The sequence below is a fragment of the Haliotis cracherodii genome, unplaced genomic scaffold, assembly GCF_022045235.1.
Source record: "Haliotis cracherodii isolate W230 unplaced genomic scaffold, xgHalCrac1.p SCAF_18, whole genome shotgun sequence".
In the NCBI taxonomy this organism is placed as follows: Eukaryota; Metazoa; Mollusca; class Gastropoda; order Lepetellida; family Haliotidae; genus Haliotis; species Haliotis cracherodii.
The window spans coordinates 17,810,861-17,834,809 of NW_027266273.1; the positions used below are offsets into that span (position 1 = coordinate 17,810,861).

The 23,949-nt window shown below is 43.1% G+C and overlaps 1 protein-coding gene across 2 annotated transcripts; it reads left to right on the forward strand.

Moving 5' to 3' along the window:
- Nucleotides 1-2,914: 2,914 nt before the first annotated feature.
- Nucleotides 2,915-20,608, forward strand: LOC139465831 (protein dcd1B-like). 2 transcript variants are annotated; one of them, XM_071247766.1, is made up of 13 exons: nucleotides 2,915-2,997; nucleotides 6,271-6,403; nucleotides 6,962-7,059; nucleotides 8,298-8,362; nucleotides 9,297-9,405; nucleotides 11,768-11,802; nucleotides 12,471-12,565; nucleotides 15,277-15,384; nucleotides 16,253-16,347; nucleotides 16,896-17,006; nucleotides 18,322-18,436; nucleotides 19,820-20,036; nucleotides 20,502-20,608. In XM_071247766.1, exons 1-13 carry the CDS (start codon nucleotides 2,923-2,925, stop codon nucleotides 20,590-20,592), a joined length of 1,347 nt encoding a protein of 448 aa, XP_071103867.1. In that variant the 5' UTR covers nucleotides 2,915-2,922; the 3' UTR covers nucleotides 20,593-20,608. The 2 variants fall into 2 exon arrangements, with proteins under 2 accessions (XP_071103867.1, XP_071103866.1); XM_071247765.1 differs by lacking the exon at nucleotides 2,915-2,997 and adding an exon at nucleotides 5,445-5,558.
- The last annotated feature ends 3,341 nt before the right edge of the window (nucleotides 20,609-23,949 follow it).

A 23,949-nucleotide genomic window follows, 5' to 3' on the forward strand; every position in this document is an offset into this window, starting at 1 on the left:
AACCCATGATTGTCATAAGAGGCGACTAACGGATCGGTGATCAGGCTTGCTAACTTGGTTGATGCATCTCAACCAAGATTCATGTCCTGTTTGTACTCATTTAAAACAGTATAGGAATAGGACCCATGAAGATCTGGAAGATCTGATCTTCAGTAACCCATGATTGTCGTAAGAGGTGAATAACGGATTGGTGGACAGGCTTGCTGACTTGGTTGATGCAAATCAGTGTATCCCAATTGGATGAATTGATGCTCACTGGATTGTCTGGTCCAGACTTAATTATTTACAGATCGTCATCATATAGCTGGAATATTGCTGAGTGCAGCGCTAAACAAACAAGTGTAGTAGTGTGTATAGTATTGTCTGATATCAGATGAGGTGATTGGAAGTGCATAAATATCAAACAAATGAATACATACAACATTAAAATCTAGTTAGTTTAATTCAGTTACTGTATTTAAAATAGTAAGGCCTATCTGAGCCTTCCGTTCACCTGAACTAAGATTTTCATCCAAACACCCCTCACTGTGCACATGTACATTGGTTGCTCAGGATACAAGCATTAACATTTTTAACGTTATGGCTACAACCAGTTATGGAAGTGTACCTTTTGTTCGGCTATTCCTGCATCTTGCAATGAGTTATGTCGTATGTGCAGATATGAAGTATGAAAGAAGTATGTTTTGAAGTATCAATGTATGCTGATTTGTCATACAACACATGCTGGTTTGAAGTAGGAAAGACGTATGCTTTGAAGTATCAATGTATGCTGATTTGTCATACAACACATGCTGGTTTGAAGTAAGAAAGACGTATGTTTTGAAGTATCAATGTATGCTGATTTGTCATACAACACATGCTGGTTTGAAGTAAGAAAGACATATGTTTTGAAGCATAAAATATATGACGATTTAGCATACAAAACATATGCTGATTTGAAGTGTGAAATATGTATGTTTTGATATTTCAAGTGCTGGTTTGAAGTTAGAAAGACGTCTGTTTGAAGCATAAAATGTATGACGATTTAGCATACAAAACATATGCTGATTTGAAGTGTGAAATATGTATGTTTTGTTGTTTCCAATGTATGCCGATTTGACATACCACACAGGTGTTGGTTTGAAGTATTGAAAGCTACTTTTGAGTATGAAACGTAAGTTGATATAAAGAATTGAACGTATGCTTTCTTTATGTTTTGCCATTTGAAAAAGGAATGGTTTAACATGAGAAACGTGTGCTGATTTGAAGTATGAAATAAATGTTTTCTTTCGAAGCGTTATACCTGTTCCAATTTGAAGCCTGAAATATATATATTTTGAGGTCAGAAGTTTGCTTTGAAGTTTGAAAGGTGTGTTGTTTTCAAGTATGAAACATGTGCTGATTCCGTGATAATAGTGGAAGATATTGAACAGGAGTTAACCGTACAGCCATGAATGTCACAGTTGTGTGTATACCGGCCTGGGGTAGACGAACCAACAACCCAGTGAGCATCGACCCAGTCAACAATAACCTCACAAGCCCGACACCGCATTATACAACACACCCGACCAATCCGACCTCGACCAAGAGTTCACCTTGACATAGAGTCCAAAAAATAATATCACTATACACCTCGACATAAATATCGCACCACCCACTTTTTTTCACTAAGTAAAACTGGATCTTCAACCTCATAAAAATGATGCTTAGAAAAGCACATTAAACTGTTTATATGGCCCTATGTGAGCGTTCAGTCAGAAAATTGACAACACAAGACCGAATTTGAGCACTAATTGAGGGTTTAATTGTAGCAAACTAAAGTTCACTAAAATCACCGTGAAATAAGTATGGCTGCCGGAGTCGTTACAACAGACACACAACACAGTTCACATTTCATAAATGTCGAACACACTAGTAAGGTCCACAATGACTGGCTAACTCAGTATCTGGTGTAACCGCCTCGCACTTGGATAACATGTTCTACACGCCGTGTCATGCTGGTCATCAGACGTATGTATCTCTGTTGGGGGATCTGCTGCCACTCATCATGCAATGCATGGGTCAATTCCTGAAGGTTCCGAACTGGAGGATCCCTTGCTCTCACCCTATGCCCCAAATTGTCCCACAAATACTCAATAGGATTAATGTCGGGACTTCTGGCTGGCCAGGGTAGTGTCTCAATGGCGTTGTTTTGGAGATGCTGAACAACAGCTCGAGCGCGATGTGGTCTGTTATTATCGTCCATGAAGACTCGACGTGTGGCGAGAGCATCGTTATCGAAATGAGACACAACAGCACCGTCCAGGATCAAGTTCTGGTACCTCTGTCCATTCAGTGTTCCGGGAACTGTGATGAGGTTAAGATGTCACTGGTTGGTCAAAATAAAGCTTAATTTATGCCTAAAACCAAATTTTAGCTGTGCCTGCCAACATAACATACGCCAAAAGAGGCTATGTGCATATTGCATGTTTAGCAAACCGACCCCCGGTACAAGCATGCTCAACGCAAGCATGCACGTGCAGCTCGGAACAGGGTGTGTTTGTGATATTATGTTCACAGATGGTGTAGTATATGCAGTATGTGCTTGTAGTTTAAAAAAACGAAAATTATATTTTCTGCTTTTACTTTAAAATGTGTGGTGCGATATTTATGACGAGGTGTATATATACATGTGTTGAGTGGACGGGTACTCTCAATATACCAGTATTTTAAGGAGAAAATAGAAACGAACAGCATAAAGGGTAGACTAACATAACCAAAGACTCTTCCTATCCGTCGTTAAACAGTTATGTATTGACGTCTCAGTTGTATAAGTTCAATAGGGTTTATCTACCACCTGTTGATCTTCTCACGAGAAGGATGAGGTGAGTTGACACGACTTTGGGACCGCGGATCTGACGGAACTGACATTGCTTGTTTGGTTTGACACTAGATGTGACCGAGATGCGAGTGGCTCTCCTCATCTTGGCGGCAAGCACCTGCTTCCCCACCACTGACACTGCGGAATGCCATGGGTCGGTCAGTAGCAGACTCAGTGTGTTATTGTTTTTGTTTGTTTGTTTTGTTTGTTTATTTGTTGGTTGTTTAATGTCGCTACTCAACAATTTTTCATGCTATATGACGTAGGTCTAAATCATCGAGTCTGGACCGGACAGTCCATGACTGACATCTTGCTCAGGTTCTACGCAATTGGGATGTGATGATATGCATCAACCAAGTCGGTGAGCCTGATCACCCGATCCCGTTAGTCGCCTCTTACGATAAGCATGATCGACTTTTACGGCAAGCATGGGTTGCTGAGACCGGGAATGGACTTTACACGTTACCTGTGTAGGAATCAAACTGTTCCTTGACGTAGCGAGCAAATACTTTACAAGGCTACCCTCCTGTCTCAATGAGTCAGGCTTGAAGTGTTAATTACGCTAGACATTTCACACAATAAGAATGTTTGCATGGGTTGGATCCATCTCACTTGTACTTGGGGGCACGGGTGGCCCAGACGTCTAAGGCGACGCGATTCGCTGTGCAGAGTTGCGTCCCTTGGGCACGCCAGAAACCTATGATTGTGGGTTCGAATGCCGGTTCGACCCGATGATGTTTCTAGTGGGTTTCACCGAAGTGGTAAACGTCTGAGACCTGCATCACTTGGGGCTTTCCTTCCACATTAAGCTGACACGCCGTGATATAACTGGAATAATGTTAAAAGCGGCGTTAAACCCAACTCACTCACTCACTCACTTGTTCTTGCCATCTGGTGGACAGATTGTCCACCCAAGGTTCGATGCCCTGTCCGCGTCATACCAAAAGACATAAACATATGGTACTTGTTGTTACCCTGTTTGCGCTGGCATTACGGGGATTAAACGACTGGTCGTCTCGGAGTCAATATATTGTGGCTGTTGTCAATGGGCTAGTACTATAAAAGTCCTGACTAGTACGAATAGTCATACACACACGCGCATGCACGCCCCTATATGAGTGAAATAATCTTGAACTCGACACTAAACCCCATTTCACCTCATCCTAAAAAAGAAATACTTGAAAAAGTCTTCTATAATAGAATATTTCCCTTCCCTCGTGGTAAAATTCACAACTACACAATTATAAGAAGATGAAGATATCAATTCTTAATGCGCCAGATTCCGTTCAACGAGTGAACAATCATAGTGTTATGTAACTGCGTGTGTTGAACATTACAGAAATAATAATTTGTCTTCACCACAAACCAGATAGAGATGTATGTCGTTCACGTCAGTTCTACAGCTTGTCGAACTTTAACTGTAATGTATGATTCTTCTGAGGTCACGTGTTGAAATACACGCGGTGCACAGGTACCTGAGAAGCTAACTTCGGCCCAACCTATAAACTTAGTCATTGTTGATAATTTCTGGTAAGTCGGTCGAAATACAACTTGCGAAGACACTTCGAATGGTCAACTGATATCTTTTTTTAGCCAAGGGGACTGTATTAGTGGAAAGTCATGATTCGAATTTGAAATGTGATGGTAGGTTTGTTGAATGAGTCTTTGCGACTTTTATGAGTGAGTGAGTGAGTGAGTATGGTTTTACGCCGCTTTTAGCAATATTCCAGCAATATCACGGCGGGGGACACCTTAAATGGGCTTCACACATTGTGCCCATGTCGGGAATCGAACCCAAGTCTTCGGCGTGACGAGCGAACGCTTTAACCACTAGGCTACCCGACCGCCCCCAACGATGTGTCAATTCACTTAATGTACAGTTTATCAAAATAATCGTGGAAACATTAAATCGATTTGATCCGTATTTGGGTAGAAAAACAGATATTCAATCATTACTTCAAAATGGTGGCGGTGGCTTAGTGGTTAAGCGTTCGCTCTTCACGCCAATGACCCCGGTTCGATTCCCCACATGGGTACAATTTGTAAAAGCCCATTTATGGTGTCTCCGCCGCTGGAGTATTGCTGAACGCGGCGTAAAACAATACTCACTCAAAATTAAGAATATAACATACATGAAAACGCACGCACAAACGCACAAACGCACAAACGCTCAAACGCACGCACACCGCCGTCGGTACGCCCGGTAACACATCAGGATTGTAGCACAACCGAATCTGCAAACGAGGGTCCGTGAGGACTTGCCCAATAGTGAAATCTTTGTTGTAAACTTTACATGATGTCATAGAGGTATACCCACAAAACACTCAGTCACATGAGCAAGTTGTTTCGCTGTCAGTAAAATCAGAAGGAGCTGTGACCTTTGGAAAATGAACAAACTTAAGAAAAACGGTGCTTGATGACTGCAGGAAAATAGAATTGGTTTTAAACTTATATTCTCACTTTACACTGGTGACCTCGGATGTTTTTGTTTTAATGCAATCACGGGCAGATAAGCACATAGACATAGTTTGTAACCCTGGTAGTACGTAACGGTTTTTGGAACATATGTGCACTTCACACCACATGAAATTAGGTGAGCTCATATTTGTAGCATACGTGTTAACTTACCAAACAAGACATGACATCGATGCGAGTGTTGGGCGTTGCCTTGTTTGTGGAATGGTGTTTGTTCACCACTGTGGCACCGGACTGCGGGTCGGTATGTGGAAGCTTTAATACTTCTTCAGTTCGAAATTGTTTTAAGTTCGAATTTCTTCATATGATGGAGTGTGGCTAGATACTTTATAAGTAGTTCAGCTTGTCTAACTGCAGTCAATCTGTTACGTAGCCCGGATGTTCTCCTAGAATACCAGTATATATACTAGGTGTGTGTCCAGATGCTCTCTTACAATACAACAATATATACTAGGTGTTTGACTGGGTGCTCTCTCAGAATACACTTACTATATATACTAAGTGTGTGGCCGGATGCTCTCTAAGAATACCAGTGTATATACAAGGCGTGTGGTCTGATGCTCTCTAAGAATACCAGTATATATATACAAGGCATGTGGTCTGATGCTCTCTAAGAATACCAGTATATATACAAGGCGTGTGGTCAGATGCTCTCTAAGAATAAAAGCATATATATACAAGGCGTGTGGTCTGATGCTCTCTAAGAATACCAGTATATATACAAGGCGTGTGGTCAGATGCTCTCTAAGAATAAAAGCATATATATACAAGGCGTGTGGTCTGATGCTCTCTAAGAATACCAGTATATATACAAGGCGTGTGGTCAGATGCTCTCTAAGAATACCAGCATGTATACAAGGCGTGTGGTCTGATGCTCTCTAGGAATACCAGTATATATACAAGGCGAAAGCCTCGCCGACATTGTAACCAGCAAGGGCTGTACTTCATCCCCACAGCCCTCTCCTAGCGCCGTCCCCAACCTGCTCCCTGTGGACACGAGACCACCCACCCTCGTCAGGACGATCAAGAACGCCAAGTTGTTCACAGTGGGAACCGGGGAGGACTCCTACTACGTACTCCATCTGTATGGTAGGTATAACACCGAACCTACATATAGTAAGAGAGTGAGTGGGTTTATTCCAGTTATATCACAGCGTATCAGCTTAATGTGGGAGGAAAGCCAGAAGTGATGCAGATCTCAGACGTTTAGCACTTCGGTGAAACCCTCGAGCACGGGTTTGGTGCTGACAAACCTAGAAACATAATCGGGGCGAACCGGGATTCGAACCCACAATCATAGGTTTCTGGCGTGCCCAAGGGACGCAACTCTGCACAGCGAATCGCGGCGCCTTAGACGACTGGGCCACCCGTGCCCCCTACACCTATATTTAAGTAGACCTTTATTGATGTACACAACTTAGAGATGGTGGTAATCTGATTACGTGTAAGAACATCTGCAGCTTGGGACCATTTTAGGGTTGATTCAGAAGTGACCATTCAGGGTGGATACCGTGGAGTTTTCAGGGTAGATATTGTATTTTAGAGAGTTTTAATGCAGTCTGAATAAATTGGGTTTCTCTGGGAAGCACCGCGAGACTCGCCGAGACGCCCCCTTCTTCCAGTTATTGATGTCTTCTACGTTTACAGGGACGCCGTATGAGATGGGCTTTGCCCAGGGCAGCATCGTTAAGGACGAGGCGACATCCATGATACAGCAGGTGTGGCAGTACATGCAGGACCAGATAGTGAGTTCTCAGTTACCCCCCTTTGGAAGACCATGATGTACTCAGTTATCCCCCTTTGTAAGACCGCGTAGTTTAGGTCCTTAAGCGATTAGCGCTGCGATTGTTAGACGTATACTTAAACGACTTGAGTGGTAGTGACAGCATTCATATCTACGGGGTGGGGATGGAGAGGTATCCTTTCTTATCTTAACATATCGTTTTAAGTTTCAACAAAATAAAAACGCGCTTTCGTGTCACTTGATTGTCTGGTCAAGGTTTGATTGTTTACATGCGGCTGACAGTGATTGACATCATGAGCATCGATCTATGCATTTTGGATACCATGACACGCATCAACCAAGTCAGCGAGCCTGACCACCCAAACCCGTTAGTTGCCTCTTAGGATGGCAATTTTTACCCGCATCTTGCAGTAAGCATTAGTTGTTGAAGACCATTTCTAAAACGGATCTTCAGGGGTTAGTCCTTTTGCAAACACCTGGTGCCATCTACTGATTTTCAGTGATCAATTTATATATTTTTCACCGCTATTTACCTTTAACGCCCAATGGAATCCTTTTCGGCAGATAATCCAGGTTGGTTATTTTTTGGCGTTCACGCTTTACAAATGTAAATACTCAGAAAAAAAAGTTAAGCGCCACCCTACAGTTTGGACAATATAAAAACTGGGGTCATTATGTTTTATAACAGAAATTTATGAAAACCGACAACAGAATTGTGTAGAGGTTTATTGTCAAATAATGGTGTAAGATTAGTGGATGTTTGCAGTGTTAATGGCAGAGATTATTATATGGAAAACCAGGTGTTTCTACAGCCACGAACGTACTGAAACAGGATCACCGCCAGTCGCATGTAGTGTAGCATATCAACAAAGCAATGTTACAGAAGGATCATTCCCACACTGGAGAAGTGATTCAACCCCTGATTAGACAAACTCTTTTTCTCTGGCGTTGACGTTTTTTATTAGACCTTATCTTTACACTTTGAAGCAATTCTGTGCACGTACCTGATGTGTTACCTTGGTGTGTAATAGTGTTAACAGATATGATACCAAGGTATGTAATAATGTTAGTAGCTGTGGCACCTAGGTGTTTAATAGTGTTAACGGATATAATACCAAGGTATATAGTATATATTGTTAACAGCTGTGGCACCTAGGTGTTTAATAGTGTTAACGGATACAGAACTAAAGTGGTGACCATTATACATGTTGGACCTATGCATTCTACTTTATCCATCAGGTCGGAGGAATAACGAAGAAACTGAAATTTCTTGACTGGTTCTTGGACGAAGTTGCAACTTTTGGGTAAGCAATTAGATTGTAGCTCAACATTAGAAAACAGTATATTATGGCCCTTCACCACGCCCTTCGTGTCTCATCCCATTGTACATAATGCCCTTTATATCTGCACCCCATAGTACCTACTTCAATTCGATACACATCCCCATTGTTCTTGTACCTTTTGTGTCATATTAGGCCTACATCCAGTCGGTATACACCCCATTGTTCTTGTACCTTTTGTGTCATATTAGGCCTACATCCATTCGGTATACACCCCATTGTTCTTGTACCTTTTGTGTCATATTAGGCCTACATCCATTCGGTATACACCCCATTGTTCTTGTACCTTTTGTGTCATATTTGGCCTAAATCCATTCGGTATACACCCCATTGTTCTTGTACCTTTTGTGTCATATTTGGCCTACATTCATTCGGTATACACCCCATTGTTCTTGTACCTTTTGTGTCATATTAGGCCTACACCCAGTAGGTATACACCCCATTGTTCTTGTACCTTTTGTGTCATATTAGGCCTACATCCATTCGGTATAGACACCATGTTTCCACCCTTTCTGTCAACGACATATTATGGTTACACAATTCCCACCACGTTCTATCGTGCGCATTCCCAATCGTAATCCCTTTATCTCCTATCTGACAACCTACGATTCTGCCCATGTCGTGTCTAGATCCTGATCCTACTGCAGTCTTTGCGTTATGTTGTCTGTTGGTTGGTAATGACTTGCGTCTTTAAGATGGCCGTGTGTTCGAATCCCATTTTCGCTATGAATATGATCATGATTTTAGTCAAGCTATCTTTTTAAACTACTGGGCACGTAATGTCACATTAACATGTTCTATATCTTCTATATCTATATGTTGACACACTCACTCACTCACTAACTCACGTTACTATGTTGTAGAGTATAATATATTGTATACCTTCTGGTTTCGTCAGTCTGGACGCTGCCCTTGACCTGGAGTTATTGGCGACGAAGAAGTACACATCACAGGCGTTTTTTGACGAGGTCAGGGGACTGGCAGATGCCACTGGACAAGACTACAAGGCAGGTTCCTTTCCTTGTTACATAGTCAGAGGTGAGGGGACTGAATGTGCCCCTGGACAAGACTACAAGGCAGGTGTCTGTTCCTTGTTACACAGTCAGAGGTTAGGGGACTGTATGTGCCACTGGACAAGACTACAAGGCAGGTGTCTGTTCCTTGTTACATAGTCAGAGGTTAGGGGACTGAATGTGCCCCTGGACAAGACTACAAGGCAGGTGTCTGTTCCTTGTTACACAGTCAGAGGTTAGGGGACTGCATGTGCCACTGGACAAGACTACAAGGCAGGTGTTCGTTCCTTGTTACATAGTCAGAGGTGAGGGGAATGTATGTGCAACTGGACAAGACCAGAAGGCAGGTGTTGGTTCCTTGTTACATAGTCAGAGGTCAGGGGACTGTATGTGCAACTGGACAAGACTACAAGGCAGGTGTTCGTTCCTTGTTACACAGTCAGAGGTGAGGGGACTGTATGTGCAACTGAACAAGACTACAAGGCAGGTGTTCGTTCCTTGTTACACAGTCAGAGGTGAGGGGACTGTATGTGCAACTGGACAAGACTACAAGGCAGGTGTTCGTTCCTTGTTACACAGTCAGAGGTGAGGGGACTGAATGTGCAACTGGACAAGACTACAAGGCAGGTGTCTGTTCCTTGTTACATAGTCAGAGGTTAGGGGACTGAATGTGCCACTGGACAAGACTACAAGGCAGGTTCCTTTCCTTGTTACACAGTCAGAGGTCAGGGGACTGCATGTGCCACTGGACAAGACTACAAGGCAGGTTCCTTTCCTTGTTACTTAGTCAGAGGTTAGGGGACTGAATGTGCCACTGGACAAGACTACAAGGCAGGTGTTCGTTCCTTGTTACACAGTCAGAGGTGAGGGGACTGTATGTGCAACTGGACAAGACTACAAGGCAGGTGTTCGTTCCTTGTTACACAGTCAGAGGTGAGCTGACTGTATGTGCAACTGGACAAGACTACAAGGCAGGTTCCTTTCCTTGTTACATAGTCAGAGGTGAGGGGACTGTATGTGCCACTGGACAAGACTACAAGGCAGGTTCCTTTCCTTGTTACATAGTCAGAGGTCAGGGGACTGAATGTGCCACTGGACAAGACTACAAGGCAGGTTCCTTTCCTTGTTACATAGTCAGAGGTTAGGGGACTGAATGTGCCACTGGACAAGACTACAAGGCAGGTTCCTTTCCTTGTTACATAGTCAGAGGTTAGGGGACTGAATGTGCCACTGGACAAGACTACAAGGCAGGTTCCTTTCCTTGTTACATAGTCAGAGGTGAGGGGACTGAATGTGCAACTGGACAAGACTACAAGGCAGGTGTTCGTTCCTTGTTACACAGTCAGAGGTGAGGGGAATGTATGTGCAACTGGACAAGACCAGAAGGCAGGTGTTGGTTCCTTGTTACATAGTCAGAGGTCAGGGGACTGTATGTGCAACTGGACAAGACTACAAGGCAGGTGTTCGTTCCTTGTTACACAGTCAGAGGTTAGGGGACTGAATGTGCCACTGGACAAGACTACAAGGCAGGTGTTCGTTCCTTGTTACACAGTCAGAGGTGAGGGGAATGTATGTGCAACTGGACAAGACCAGAAGGCAGGTGTTGGTTCCTTGTTACATAGTCAGAGGTCAGGGGACTGTATGTGCAACTGGACAAGACTACAAGGCAGGTGTTCGTTCCTTGTTACACAGTCAGAGGTGAGGGGACTGTATGTGCAACTGAACAAGACTACAAGGCAGGTGTTCGTTCCTTGTTACACAGTCAGAGGTGAGGGGACTGTATGTGCAACTGGACAAGACTACAAGGCAGGTGTTCGTTCCTTGTTACACAGTCAGAGGTGAGGGGACTGAATGTGCAACTGGACAAGACTACAAGGCAGGTGTCTGTTCCTTGTTACATAGTCAGAGGTTAGGGGACTGAATGTGCCACTGGACAAGACTACAAGGCAGGTGTCTGTTCCTTGTTACACAGTCAGAGGTGAGGGGACTGAATGTGCCACTGGACAAGACTACAAGGCAGGTTCCTTTCCTTGTTACATAGTCAGAGGAAACCACACACTTGTCACACAACCAGAGGTCAGGGAACTGGCTATGCAACTAGACAAGACTTTATGGCAGGTGCTCGTTGGCAGAGGTCGGGGCAGGCTTTATATTTATCAAGTTCTAACTTGTGGTAATTAGACTAGGAAAGGAGATATCCTAAGAGTAAAAAATTGAAATCCAACCAGCGCCTCAGCCGCGTTAACATTCTCAATGGTCTCGTTACCACAGATATTCAACAAATTGCAAGACAACGAATCATATCTACATACTTCTGTATTTTCACTTGAAATTACAAGATTATTATTTTTTTCAGACAATTTTGTACATCCATTTAATAGGTGAGCTAACGTGAGTATTTATCATTATGCTTTTACTTGTAAATACAAACTTGCATACTGTAAAAATATATTTTGTTGTTGATAATGGAGTAATTTATGCAAATGAATGGAGTACTTTCCTCTCCTGAGTGAGATATAATATTAAAGCGACTTTTGAAACCATTTCCATCAGCACAAGACATCTCTATTAAAAGCGGTCAGTTGCGCAATATCACAAGCCCGTGTTTATGAATCACTATCAAATAGTGATGATACCAGCTGTTTGCGAGTACGTGAGCGTACCCTGTCCCTCCGGTGGCAGCATTACAAACACATTCAGAGGCAAGTCAACTGTTCACCTAAAAATACCGCGGAACACGTCACATGTCAAAATAGAAAAAATGCTTCGGACCGCATTTCTTATGCGTAAAATTTGGAAATGTTCCCCACATGGCGAAATAGGTCGCCACTCCCCGCTGAGAGCATCCTAATGATGATCAATTGGTTACAGTCCTTGGCTTGGCTGAGTGTATTTCATCGTGCCCCGATGGCATATCATTTGTTCATGCTGTCAAACACTGCCTGACCCAGAATCGATTATTTCCAAGCTGCCGCCATACAGCTGGGGTATTTCTTGCTGTGGCGTAAAGGAACAATTTTTTACTCACGCATACTCACAACATACCGTAATGATTCCAGAAAAGGATCGTGTTCTATGATTGGCGCCTGGGGTGACAGTCTTGCCAGGAATGGATCGCTCCTGCAGCTGCGCGCCCTAGACTGGGCAGTGGATGGTAAGTATCATAGGACTTGAGAGTGTACCACCCTAGACTAGACAGTGTGTATCACTATAGGTCTGGTGAGTGTACCCCTAGACTAGACAGTGTGTATCACTGTAGGTCTAGTGAGTGTACCACTCTGGACTAGACAGTGTGTATCACTATAGGTCTAGTAAGTGTACCACCTAGACTAGACAGTGTGTATCACTTTAGGTCTAGTGAGTGTACCACCCTAGACTAGACAGTGTGTATCACTATAGGTCTAATGAGTGTACCCCTAGACTAGACAGCGTGTATCACTATAGGTCTAGTGAGTGTACCACCCTAGACTAGACAGTGTGTATTACTATAGGTCTAATGAGTGTACCCCCTAGACTAGACAGTGTGTATTACTATAGGTCTTGTGAGTGTACCTCCCTAGACTAGACAGTGTGTATTACTATAGGTCTAGTGAGTGTACCCCGTAGACTAGACAGTGTGTATCACTATAGGTCTAGTGAGTGTACCCCCTAGACTAGACAGTGTGTATTACTATAGGTCTAGTGAGTGTACCCCCTAGACTAGACAGTGTGTATCACTATAGGTCCAGTGAGTGTACCACCCTAGTCTAGACAGTGTGTATCACTATAGGTCCAGTAAGTGTACCACCCTAGTCTAGACAGTGTGTATCACTATAGGTCTAGTGAGTGTACCACCCTAGATTAGACAGTGTGTATTACTATAGGTCTAGGGAGTGTACCCCTAGACTAGACAGTGTGTATCACTAAAGGTCTAGTGAGTGTACCACCCTGGACTAGACAAGGTGTATTACTATAGGTCTAGTGAGTGTACCCCGTAGACTAGACAGTGTGTACCACTATAGGTCTAGTGAGTGTACCCCCTAGACTAGACAGTGTGTATTACTATAGGTCTAGTGAGTGTACCCCCTAGACTAGACAGTGTGTATCACTATAGGTATAGTGAGTGTACCCCTAGACTAGACAGTGTGTATCACTATAGGTCCAGTAAGTGTACCACCCTAGACTAGACAGTGTGTATCACTATAGGTCTAGTGAGTGTACCACCCTAGACTAGACAGTATGTATCACTATAGGTCTAGTGAGTGTACCACCGTAGACTAGACAGTGTGTATCACTATAGGTCTAGTGAGTGTACCACCCTAGACTAGACAGTGTGTATCACTATAGGTCCAGTAAGTGTACCACCCTAGACTAGACAGTGTGTATCACTATAGGTCTAGTGAGTGTACCACCCTAGACTAGACAGTGTGTATCACTATAGGTCTAGTGAGTGTACCACCCTAGACTAGACAGTGTGTATCACTATAGGTCTAGTGAGTGTACCACCCTAGACTAGACAGTGTGTATCACTATAGGTCCAGTAAGTGTACCACCCTAGACTAGACAGTGTGTATCACTATAGGTCTAGTGAGTGAACCATCCTAGACTAGACAGTGTGTATCACTATAGGTCTAGTGAGTGTACCACCCTAGACTAGACAGTGTGTATCACTATAGGTCTAGTGAGTGTACCCCCTAGACTAGGCAGTGTGTATCACTATAGGTCTAGTGAGTGTACCCCCTAGACTAGACAGTGTGTATCACTATAGGTCTAGTGAGTTTACCCCTAGACTAGACAGTGTGTATCACTATAGATCTAGTGAGTGTACCACACTGATACTGCTTGACGAGACAGTGGGTTGTTAGTACTGTGTGTTCTGTAATGTAAAAAGCCTTTCTCAGATGTTGACACAATTTATGGATAACATCTTCTTTAATATACAACCATAGCGCGGTTTCAGTATAGATTCTTAAACCGTTGTCAAGCATGGACAATTATGAATGATTTGCATATGGAGAACACAATCAGTTTTCTCCCAGCGTGCATGACTACTTTACCAATTCTAAACAATAGATGGTAGCAAACAGGAAACCTGAAAGACTGATCAGTTACTACTGTGCCCGAGTCTATAGCTATATATCATGTGTGTGTACGTGAAACTACTAGAGCTCTTGAGGTACAGTATTAACGGACTCTCAGTACCGCTGCTGTGCAACCTGTGAATCATGTCCTGTAGAACCAGGCTTTCGTCAATGTGTTCTGTGTCCGCATCATGTGTTCAGCACGACCGGCCCAGCCGTCTAAGGCTCCGCAATGTGCTGTAAAGAGTTGCGTCCCTTAAGCAGGCCAGAAACCTATGATTGGTTCGAATCCCAAATCCGATTATGTTTCTTGGTTTGGTTTGTCAGCACCACACCCGCGCAAACACAAGGGGTTTCACAAAAGAGGTGAACGTTCAAAACATGTATCATGTGCCTCCCACATCAAGACGTGGTCTAGTGGATTGAGCTTTTGCCCGGAGATCGGACGGCGTAGTGGTGCTAGTTGTTACCCTACCTCGCGCTCGGCATTAAAGGGCTAAATCAAGGACTAGTCGGCTAGTCGGAGTAGTATACTATGTCTGAGTGGGGTATTCATGTTAGACTGCGGTATGGTATCTCAGTGGGCTAGCTCTAAAAAATCGGCATTAGTCCAGACTAGTACAAGCAGCCACACACACGGGCATGAACGCACGTCGCAATAATCTTGAACGCGACGTTAAACCCCACTTCTCCCCCTTCACCCACAGTAAGCTTACGGTCACTGCTGTAACTCAAACACTGGGCATAGCGGCGTTAAACCCAACTCACTCACTATCTCATGATGAAAACGACGCCCTGATTTCAGGTCCCTTCAAGGACTTCCCACAGGTGACCGTGTATCACCCTGTTAACACGACATACGGGCAACCCTGGGCCAACTTCGGATGGACGGGATGGATTGGTTCTATCACAGGTGAAGCTTTTCGTCTATAATCCTATGTGTGTATTGTCAAACTAGCATGGTTTCCTGTCATGGTCACTTGAGTGTGTGAACAGAAAACATCTGGAATATTAATTCAGCGTTAGACTACTCAAGATTCATGTATTGTCCTTGTGTAACATAGTCCTCTATTAAGACCGCCTCCGTGGTCTAGTGGTAGAGCGTCCGCCCGGAGAGCGGAAGGTCCGGGCTTCGGTCCCCGACCGCGTCATACCAAAAGACGTTAAAAGATGGTACTTGTTGTTACCCTGTCTGGCGCTCGGCATTAAGGGGCTAAAACAAGGACTGGTCGGCTCGGAGTCAGTATACTGTGTCTGAGTGGGGTATTCATGTTAAACTGTGGCATGGTATCTTAGTGAGCTAGCACTATAAATCGGCATCAGTCCGGACTAGTACAAGCAGCCACACAAACACACACACGTACATGCACGTCGCTATATAAGCGCAATAATCTCGGACGCGACGTTAAACCCCATTTCACCTCACCTCACCTAGTCCTCTATTACCGTTAGTGACACGTATGTCTTGCAATGGAGTGGTGTTTCTGTTTCCTTGCAAAATGGCAGTCCCATCAAGTTTGACACAACACCTTTTAAATACTCTACGTTCGTCTATTAACTAAAAATTTGCGATGGAGATTATCGCAGCATTAAAAGATTACTCATATTATAGGGTCTACATTTGAACTTTGACACTTGACCCTCATTGCAACGTCTAGACCTTGACCGGAAGTGGACACCATGACATGGAGCATCGTCTCCCATTTAGCTTCCACGCGATCGATTAATTAGTCTGTGAATCAGTATGCTGATTTTCCTTCAAACGCAATATTTCCTTCCAGGAATGAACTCGGTGAAGATGGCTATTTCCGAGATCGGGGTATCATTTCCTGACGCCAGCTTCGGCAAGGAGTCGAGATTCGGCATCCCGTTCACTGTAGGTAGTCTTTCTTCTGCTTGTTTGTTGTTTAACGCCGCACTAAGCAATATTCCATCTATATGACGGCGGTCCGGACCAGTCAATCCAGTGATTGACATCATGAGCATCGATCCACATAAATGGGATATGATGACAGGCATCAACCAAGTAAGCGAGTCTGACCACACGATCCGGATTTTCACGGGTTAGTTTAACTTCGGGTACATATATGGTACCAATGTTATGTTCGTCATACCATAGTTAGGTCCTGTATATAGTTGTGTTTGACACATGCGGCAGAAAATAACGACCCACGCGTATCCTCACAATCTCATAAGAATCGAATATTTTACTCGTATTCGATGGACGGGGGTATCAACTCGCAGTAAATGCGATTTTCGTTGTTATTTCTCTGCGATTAGTTATCTTCTAAGACTTTCATATTCCGATATTAATGTCAGGTTTGCTCGCTCCAGATCCGATACCAAAGATAATGATTATGATAGTGTCTGCGGTGACATTAATCCTATATGCACTCTCTTGAGCTCACTTGTCCATTTATTCAGAACATCTTGCGAGACATCCTTCAGTACGACACCACCCTGAATGCAGCCGTGCAGAGAATCACTAACGCCAAGCGGACCTGTGACCTTCTGCTTGGGGTCGGAGACGGCAAGGTAATTGTTCATCCCCAAACACCAAACAAAGAAGGCGCCATGTGAGCCTCCGATTCTTTCAATTCATCGACACAATGAAGCATAAGAGGTCTTTCCCGAGATGTATGTTGTGTCTTTCCCGAGATATATGTTGTGTCTTTCCCGAGATATATGTTGTGTCTTTCCCGAGATGTATGTTGTGTCTTTCCCGAGATATATGTTGTGTCTTTCCCGAGATGTATGTTGTGTCTTTCCCGAGATGTATGTTGTGTCTTTCCCGAGATGTATGTTGTGTCTTTCCCGAGATGTATGTTGTGTCTTTCCCGAGATGTATGTTGTGTCTTTCCCGAGATATATGTTGTGTCTTTCCCGAGATGTATGTTGTGTCTTTCCCGAGATGTATGTTGTGTCTTTCCCGAGATATATGTTGTGTCTTTCCCGAGATGTATGTTGTGTCTTTCCCGAGATATATGTTGTGTCTTTCCCGAGATATATGTTGTGTCTTTCCCGAGATATATGTTGTGTCTTTCCCGAGATATATGTTGTGTCTTTCCCGAGATGTATGTTGTGTCTTTCCCGAGATGTATGTTGTGTCTTTCCCGAGATGTATGTTGTGTCTTTCCCGAGATATATGTTGTGTCTTTCCCGAGATATATGTTGTGTCTTTCCCGAGATATATGTTGTACCACTGTTTCTTTGGCCAGACGTTCCGTCAGTTACTGATGTGCTGTGTTGTCTATATGTGCTCTGCCACTACTTCCAGAGCCAGACATTCCGTCAGCTACTGATGTGTTGTGTGTGTATGTGTTGTACCACTGCTTCCAGAGCCAGACATTCCGTCAGCTACTGATGTGCTGTGTTGTCTAAATGTGTTGTACCACTGCTTCCAGAGCCAGACATTCCGTCAGCTACTGATGTGCTGTGTTGTCTAAATGTGTTGTACCACTGCTTCCAGAGCCAGACATTCCGTCAGCTACTGATGTGTTGTGTGTGTATGTGTTGTACCACTGCTTCCAGAGCCAGACATTCCGTCAGCTACTGATGTGCTGTGTTGTCTAAATGTGTTGTACCACTGCTTCCAGAGCCAGACATTCCGTCAGCTACTGATGTGTTGTGTGTGTATGTGTTGTACCACTGCTTCCAGAGCCAGACATTCCGTCAGCTACTGATGTGTTGTGTGTGTATGTGTTGTACCACTGCTTCCAGAGCCAGACATTCCGTCAGCCACTGATGTGCTGTGTTGTCTAAATGTGCTGTACCACTGCTTCCAGAGCCAGACATTCCGTCAGCTACTGATGTGATGTGTTGTTTAAATGTGCTGTACCACTGCTTCCAGAGCAAGACATTCCGTGGGGTTGAGTACTCTGCCTCTACAGCCAACTTTTACGACGACGCGACGTTGCAGCCCCTTGCGGTGTGGCATCCTAGGATCAAGGACGTCGTATACTGGGGTGAGACAAGGGGACGCCGATCGCTGCATGCCTGCTGGTTACATAGCTCTGTGTATGAGGAAGCTTTCTTCCTGCTTAGTAAGGTTAAGAAATACCCATTGACAAAACTTCCTTGCAGGATTCCTGGTGGTATTGCTGCCTATATTTTCAGCCGCATTCCTTGCTCTATTCCTGCTCAAATTTTATTTTTTCCCAGCTGTATTTCAGTATTTTCTTGCGTATTATCCTTCCTGATTCTGTTTGTATTTTGTGCTTCATTCCTTACGATATTTCTGCTCGTTATTCCCAGCTCAAGCCTTGGCTGAACACTACAATTATTGCAACTATATTCCCGCCTATATACCTGCCTTTACTCCCGTATACGTGCCTTCCTATGTACATGCCAATATTCCTAACGGGGTGTTGGTGACGTAGTCGTCTAATGCTTGATAATTCGTTGCGCAGAGTTGCGGCCAGTAGTCGTGACAGAATCCTCTGACTACGGGTCCCAGAATTATGCCTTTTTCGCGGGTTTTGCTAAGTGTTTTATGACCTGTGTCACGCTTTGTTATCCTCCCACATCTATCTGACACACCGTGGTGTAAATGAAATACCGTTCCAAGCTGTGTGAAAGCCCATTCGCCCATTCGCTATATTCCTATTTCCTCACTCCTTTTCTACCTATATTCAGGCTGTGTTGTTTCCCATATCCTGAGTATAGTTTTGCCTAATTTCTTGACTGTTTTCGCTGTACCTGTAGTTGTAGTTATGTTTGTATTCTCGCCTATATTCCCGCCTATAGTCCCGTTTGTATTCCTGACTATACTCCAGCTTGTAGCCCTGTTTAATTGTATTCACGCCTATATTCCCGCTTGAATGCACGCCTATATTGCCGTTTGTATTCCTGACTATATTCCAGCTTGTATACGGGGCGGTCGGGTAACCTAGTGGTTAAAGCGTTCGCTCGTCACGCCGAAGACCCGGGTTCGATTCCCGACGTGGGTACAATGTGTGAAGCCCATTTCTGGTGTCCCCCGCCGTGATATTGCTGGAATATTGCTAAAAGCGGCGTAAAACCATACTCACTCCAGCTTGTATACATGCCTTTAACCCTGTTAAATTGTATTCACGCCTATATTCCCGTTTGTATTCGTGATTGTATTCCCGCTTGTATACACGTCTTTATTCATGTTTGTATTCACACCTATATTCACATTTGTGTTCCCGCCTACATTCCAGCTTGTATCCCTATTTGTATTCACGCCTGTAATCCTGTTTGTATTCTCGTCTGCATTCCCGCTTATATACACGCCTATATCCCTGCTTGTATTCTCCCCAATATTCCCGTTGTATTTCTTCATGTATTCTCCCCTATATTCCTGCTGTATTTCTGCATGTATGCAGGGATGGACTGGGAATGCCCTGGCTACAGTCAGGTCCTGGCCACACAGATACAGCGGAACTACGGCCACCTCGACGCCAGCCTCGTCATGAGAGACGTCGTCAGCATTGTCCAGACAGGCAACATGCAAGTGGCTGTATACGACCTCACCGAGAACATCGCCTACCTAGCCAACGCCCGAGGGTCCTTTGAGAGCGGACCAGAATACGCCTATGAGAGGTTAGTTACAATTTTTAATATCATACACGTGTGTGAGGGTTGTAACCCTGCTCCCAAGGATCCGCATATTCGTAAACAATAGTATAGCTTTCACTTAAATGGGATATAGACGAATTATTCCAGGTATATATTATACACCTCGTGCAGATTCCGTCGACTTAAGGGATCAGACTATGTGACATTGTTGGTTTGCATGGCATCTGACCTCGAAGGTGGGGATCGTTAACTTAGGTTATTGTAAAATTACTAAAATATATGGTGTTTTTATCAATTGCCTAAGTGAAAAGTTCAATAATTTTACACATTGACCGTTACATATATACTTCAAGGTCGTAAATTGATTGACAGGTGTATATATACTTTCGAGAACGATTCACCTTTGCAATTCATTTCTTAGACGTAACTCGCAACTAATCCGACTGGGTATACAATTTGCTTATAATGTTTATTTTGTTGAATTTTCAGGCAGTTTGTGAGAATGAACATGACCCAGATATTTGCAGAGCCAATGCCAAGCCTTATACCTCATACACATTGTATACTCTGTCCAAAATAAACAAATATATCGCGAAGCGGTGTTTTTGTTGAAGTCATTGATACATTAATAATGCTATATAGATGAATCAGTGAAGATGTTAAAGTGTACATGTGAATTACGATATTCTTTATTGTAGCTTTGGTACAGAATGTGCGTGGCGGTCGGGTAGCCTATAGTGGTTAAAGCGTTCGCTCGTCACGCCGAAGACTCGGGTTCGATTTCCGACGTGGGTACAATGTGTGAAGCCCATTTCTGGTGTCCCCCGCCTTGATATTGCTGGAATATTGCTAAAAGTAGCGTAAAACCTCACTCACTGGTACAGAATGTGAGTTACGATAATTTTGGCGATATGTTGAATTGTGTGAGTCACGATAATCTTGGCGCTATGTTGAATTGTGTGAGTCACGATAATCTTGGCGCTGTGTTGAATTGTGTGAGTCACGATAACCTTGGCGCTATGTTGAACAATGTGAGTCCCGATAATCTTGGCGCTATGTTGAATTGTGCGAGTCACGATAATCTTGGCGCTATGTTGAATTGTGTGAGTCACGATAACCTTGGCGCTATGTTGAACTATGTGAGTCACGATAATCTTGGCGCTATGTTGAATTGTGCGAGTCACGATAATCTTGGCGCTATGTTAAATCATTTGAGTTACGGTTATGTCATCGCTATGTTAAAGTATGTTTCGGTATGCTTACGTGTGTGAGATACCATACGCTTTTTCTAGCCTTGAAGTTTGCAAATTAACCTGCCACTGACTAATATTTGTCAATATTAATACCGAATATGTTTAAGTATTTTCAAAATTCGTTTTTACAGCCATATGTCTTTTGTCCCCCGAAGAAAAATGACATCAGCCCTTTCGTTTAGTTTAAATAATGTACATTCGAGAAATTGTTTTATTTAGAAATTACCATGTGTTTTGTTTAAGACTGTTGAAAATATTTGTCACAGTGGAAGAAGATCTAAGTATGCCGTATGTAAAAGCCAAGCATTTTATAGACGCGGGTACAGTGTTTGGAGCCGATTTCAGATGTTCCCGCTCTGTTATTGCAGGAATATTTGAAAAAAGCGGTGTAAAACCAAATCGGGTCATTTAGCTTTTTTTTTTAAACCGCCCACCCATATTGACTTTTGAGACACATTTCAACTATTAAAAACGTTAAAAATCCATCATAAAACACAGGCAACAGCTTCTGTTGATGTGTATGAAGGCTGATAACGTTACGTGCGTTCGATAAGTGTAATTCGAGTGACCAAGGTTTTCACATTCTAGCAGCCAGGGTTGACTAGATCATCAAAGTTGCATAAATTCTAAAGCATTAATTTCAACAATCTAAAGTTAAATTTCCCTGACGCATATCAGAATAAACATATACGATCAATACCTATTAATTAAAATGTTTGCATTCATGTATATACAATGCCATTTAGAAAGTGGTCAAATGTAACAAATGTTATATTTGGGATAACACTTTCTTAGTAAAGTATACTTTGTGTGCTGGCGATTAGGTGCCTCACTCTGGCAAGTGTGGGTTCGAATCCCGGACGGGACTCAACCCAAAAAAGTACGAGAATCTGTACTTTACTAAGAAAGAGGTATCCCAAATATAACATTTGTTATGTTTGTATTCATTTATTCAATCAATAAATGAAACTAATTTTCTTCACTGATGACGTCACTTTGAGGCTGCTAACTATAGAGTATTGGCCCCAGGGGTTCAGTAGGTAGGGCAACTTAGGGCAACCGATGTGTGACGTCAATCAGTTAACACGACCCAACACTGGTAAACCAATGTAAACTTAGGTTATACCTTTGTCAACACGGGTTTACCTGGGTTAACAAATCGAACGCAATCGCTGTCGTGGAGTCAAAATGGGGGACGCGACGTCACGTGACTGCATACCCAGCAGGCACGCAACGTTGGATCAACGTTTAAAATTGGTTGCGTTTAGGTTGTGACGTTGATCGACCAAAACGCAACGTTGTATCAACGTTAAATCTTAAACGTTGAGCCATGGTTGTGATACTGACGTCACAACAACGTTGAATTTAAGACGTACGTACATCATTTCAATTTGACGTACGCCTATTCGAAAATCGACAAATCACCATACTTTTCCACTCCGTTTCACCTGTTTAAACACTGCGTTGAAACGCAAGCATGATCAGTTAGGCTGCCTATTCAAATTTGAACAAGCCAGGTATATTAAATTATATATGTGTATTTTTATATATATACGTGCACATATGTAAAGAAATTCACAAAATAATTACACAACACGGATGATTCCCCGACGTGTTTCAGTGTTATCTTCAGGGAGAAGTTGAAAAAAAAAAGTTGAAAAGGGTTTAACCTGAAAAATAAATATCTTGACGCGTGGACTTGAACTCGGTACTTGCAGCTGATGATAGTTGGATATTTAGCATCAGCGAGGACAGGAAGTGGATTTGCGACTGCGCAGTAAATTCAAAACTTGGCGGATACTCGATCGAGAAGGTAAGTTCAAGTAACATTTGACATTCTTTGCATGTTTGTTTCCATTCTTATGTTGAAAATGAGTTGTAGTTCAATGGTCATTTAGTTATGACACGTAGATCCGTAAAGTTGCATTTTCGCACACACCTTTGACGAACAGATTATAAATAGCCCATCCAATCGGTCCATTGATAGGCTGGGCAGGCTGTGTAAGTGGGCTACAACATGGCTCAGTCGGCACGCGCGAATATATGAATTGACTTTTACTGACGTGTAGTTAATTGTTTTTATATCCGTATAAGTTTGAGTTAAGTTACTGAAAAATACCAGATCTACATGGGCCTAGTTGTTGAAATGTGGACCCGATGCACGGAGCGGGTGTAGCCATGTTGATCGAGGTTGCCGCGCGCCATTATCGAATTTCTGTGTTACGGTATTTCAGTGTAAATCTTCAATCAGTATGTTGCATGAAGTAGATTTTCAATGTTTAATGCCTTGCTTTGAATGCAATATGCCGGACACCTACCATTTTTCGGTAAGGTAAGTGCACGAGCTCATTCCTTACTAATGGTTTCCAATTTTTTCAGACGCCATTTTTTGTGGCCTCGCTAAAATGACATGGGTTTCGCGCCATTTGTGCACGAGCTCAATCCTCAGTGACGGTTTCTAAGTTCGTTAGATGACATTAATTTCGCCTTGCTAAATTAACAGGGGGCCCAACACACAACGGCTTGAATTAACTTCTTTCGTAAGTAAATGTTTAAATAGTATTACCAATGTACATACAAAATACAACGTGTCTGTTGAAATGTCACTCCGACGGATGTCACTAATGAGGTCGGTGCACGCCATCATTTACCTTCTATTTTTGGGTACTTTTTCTGTGTTGATG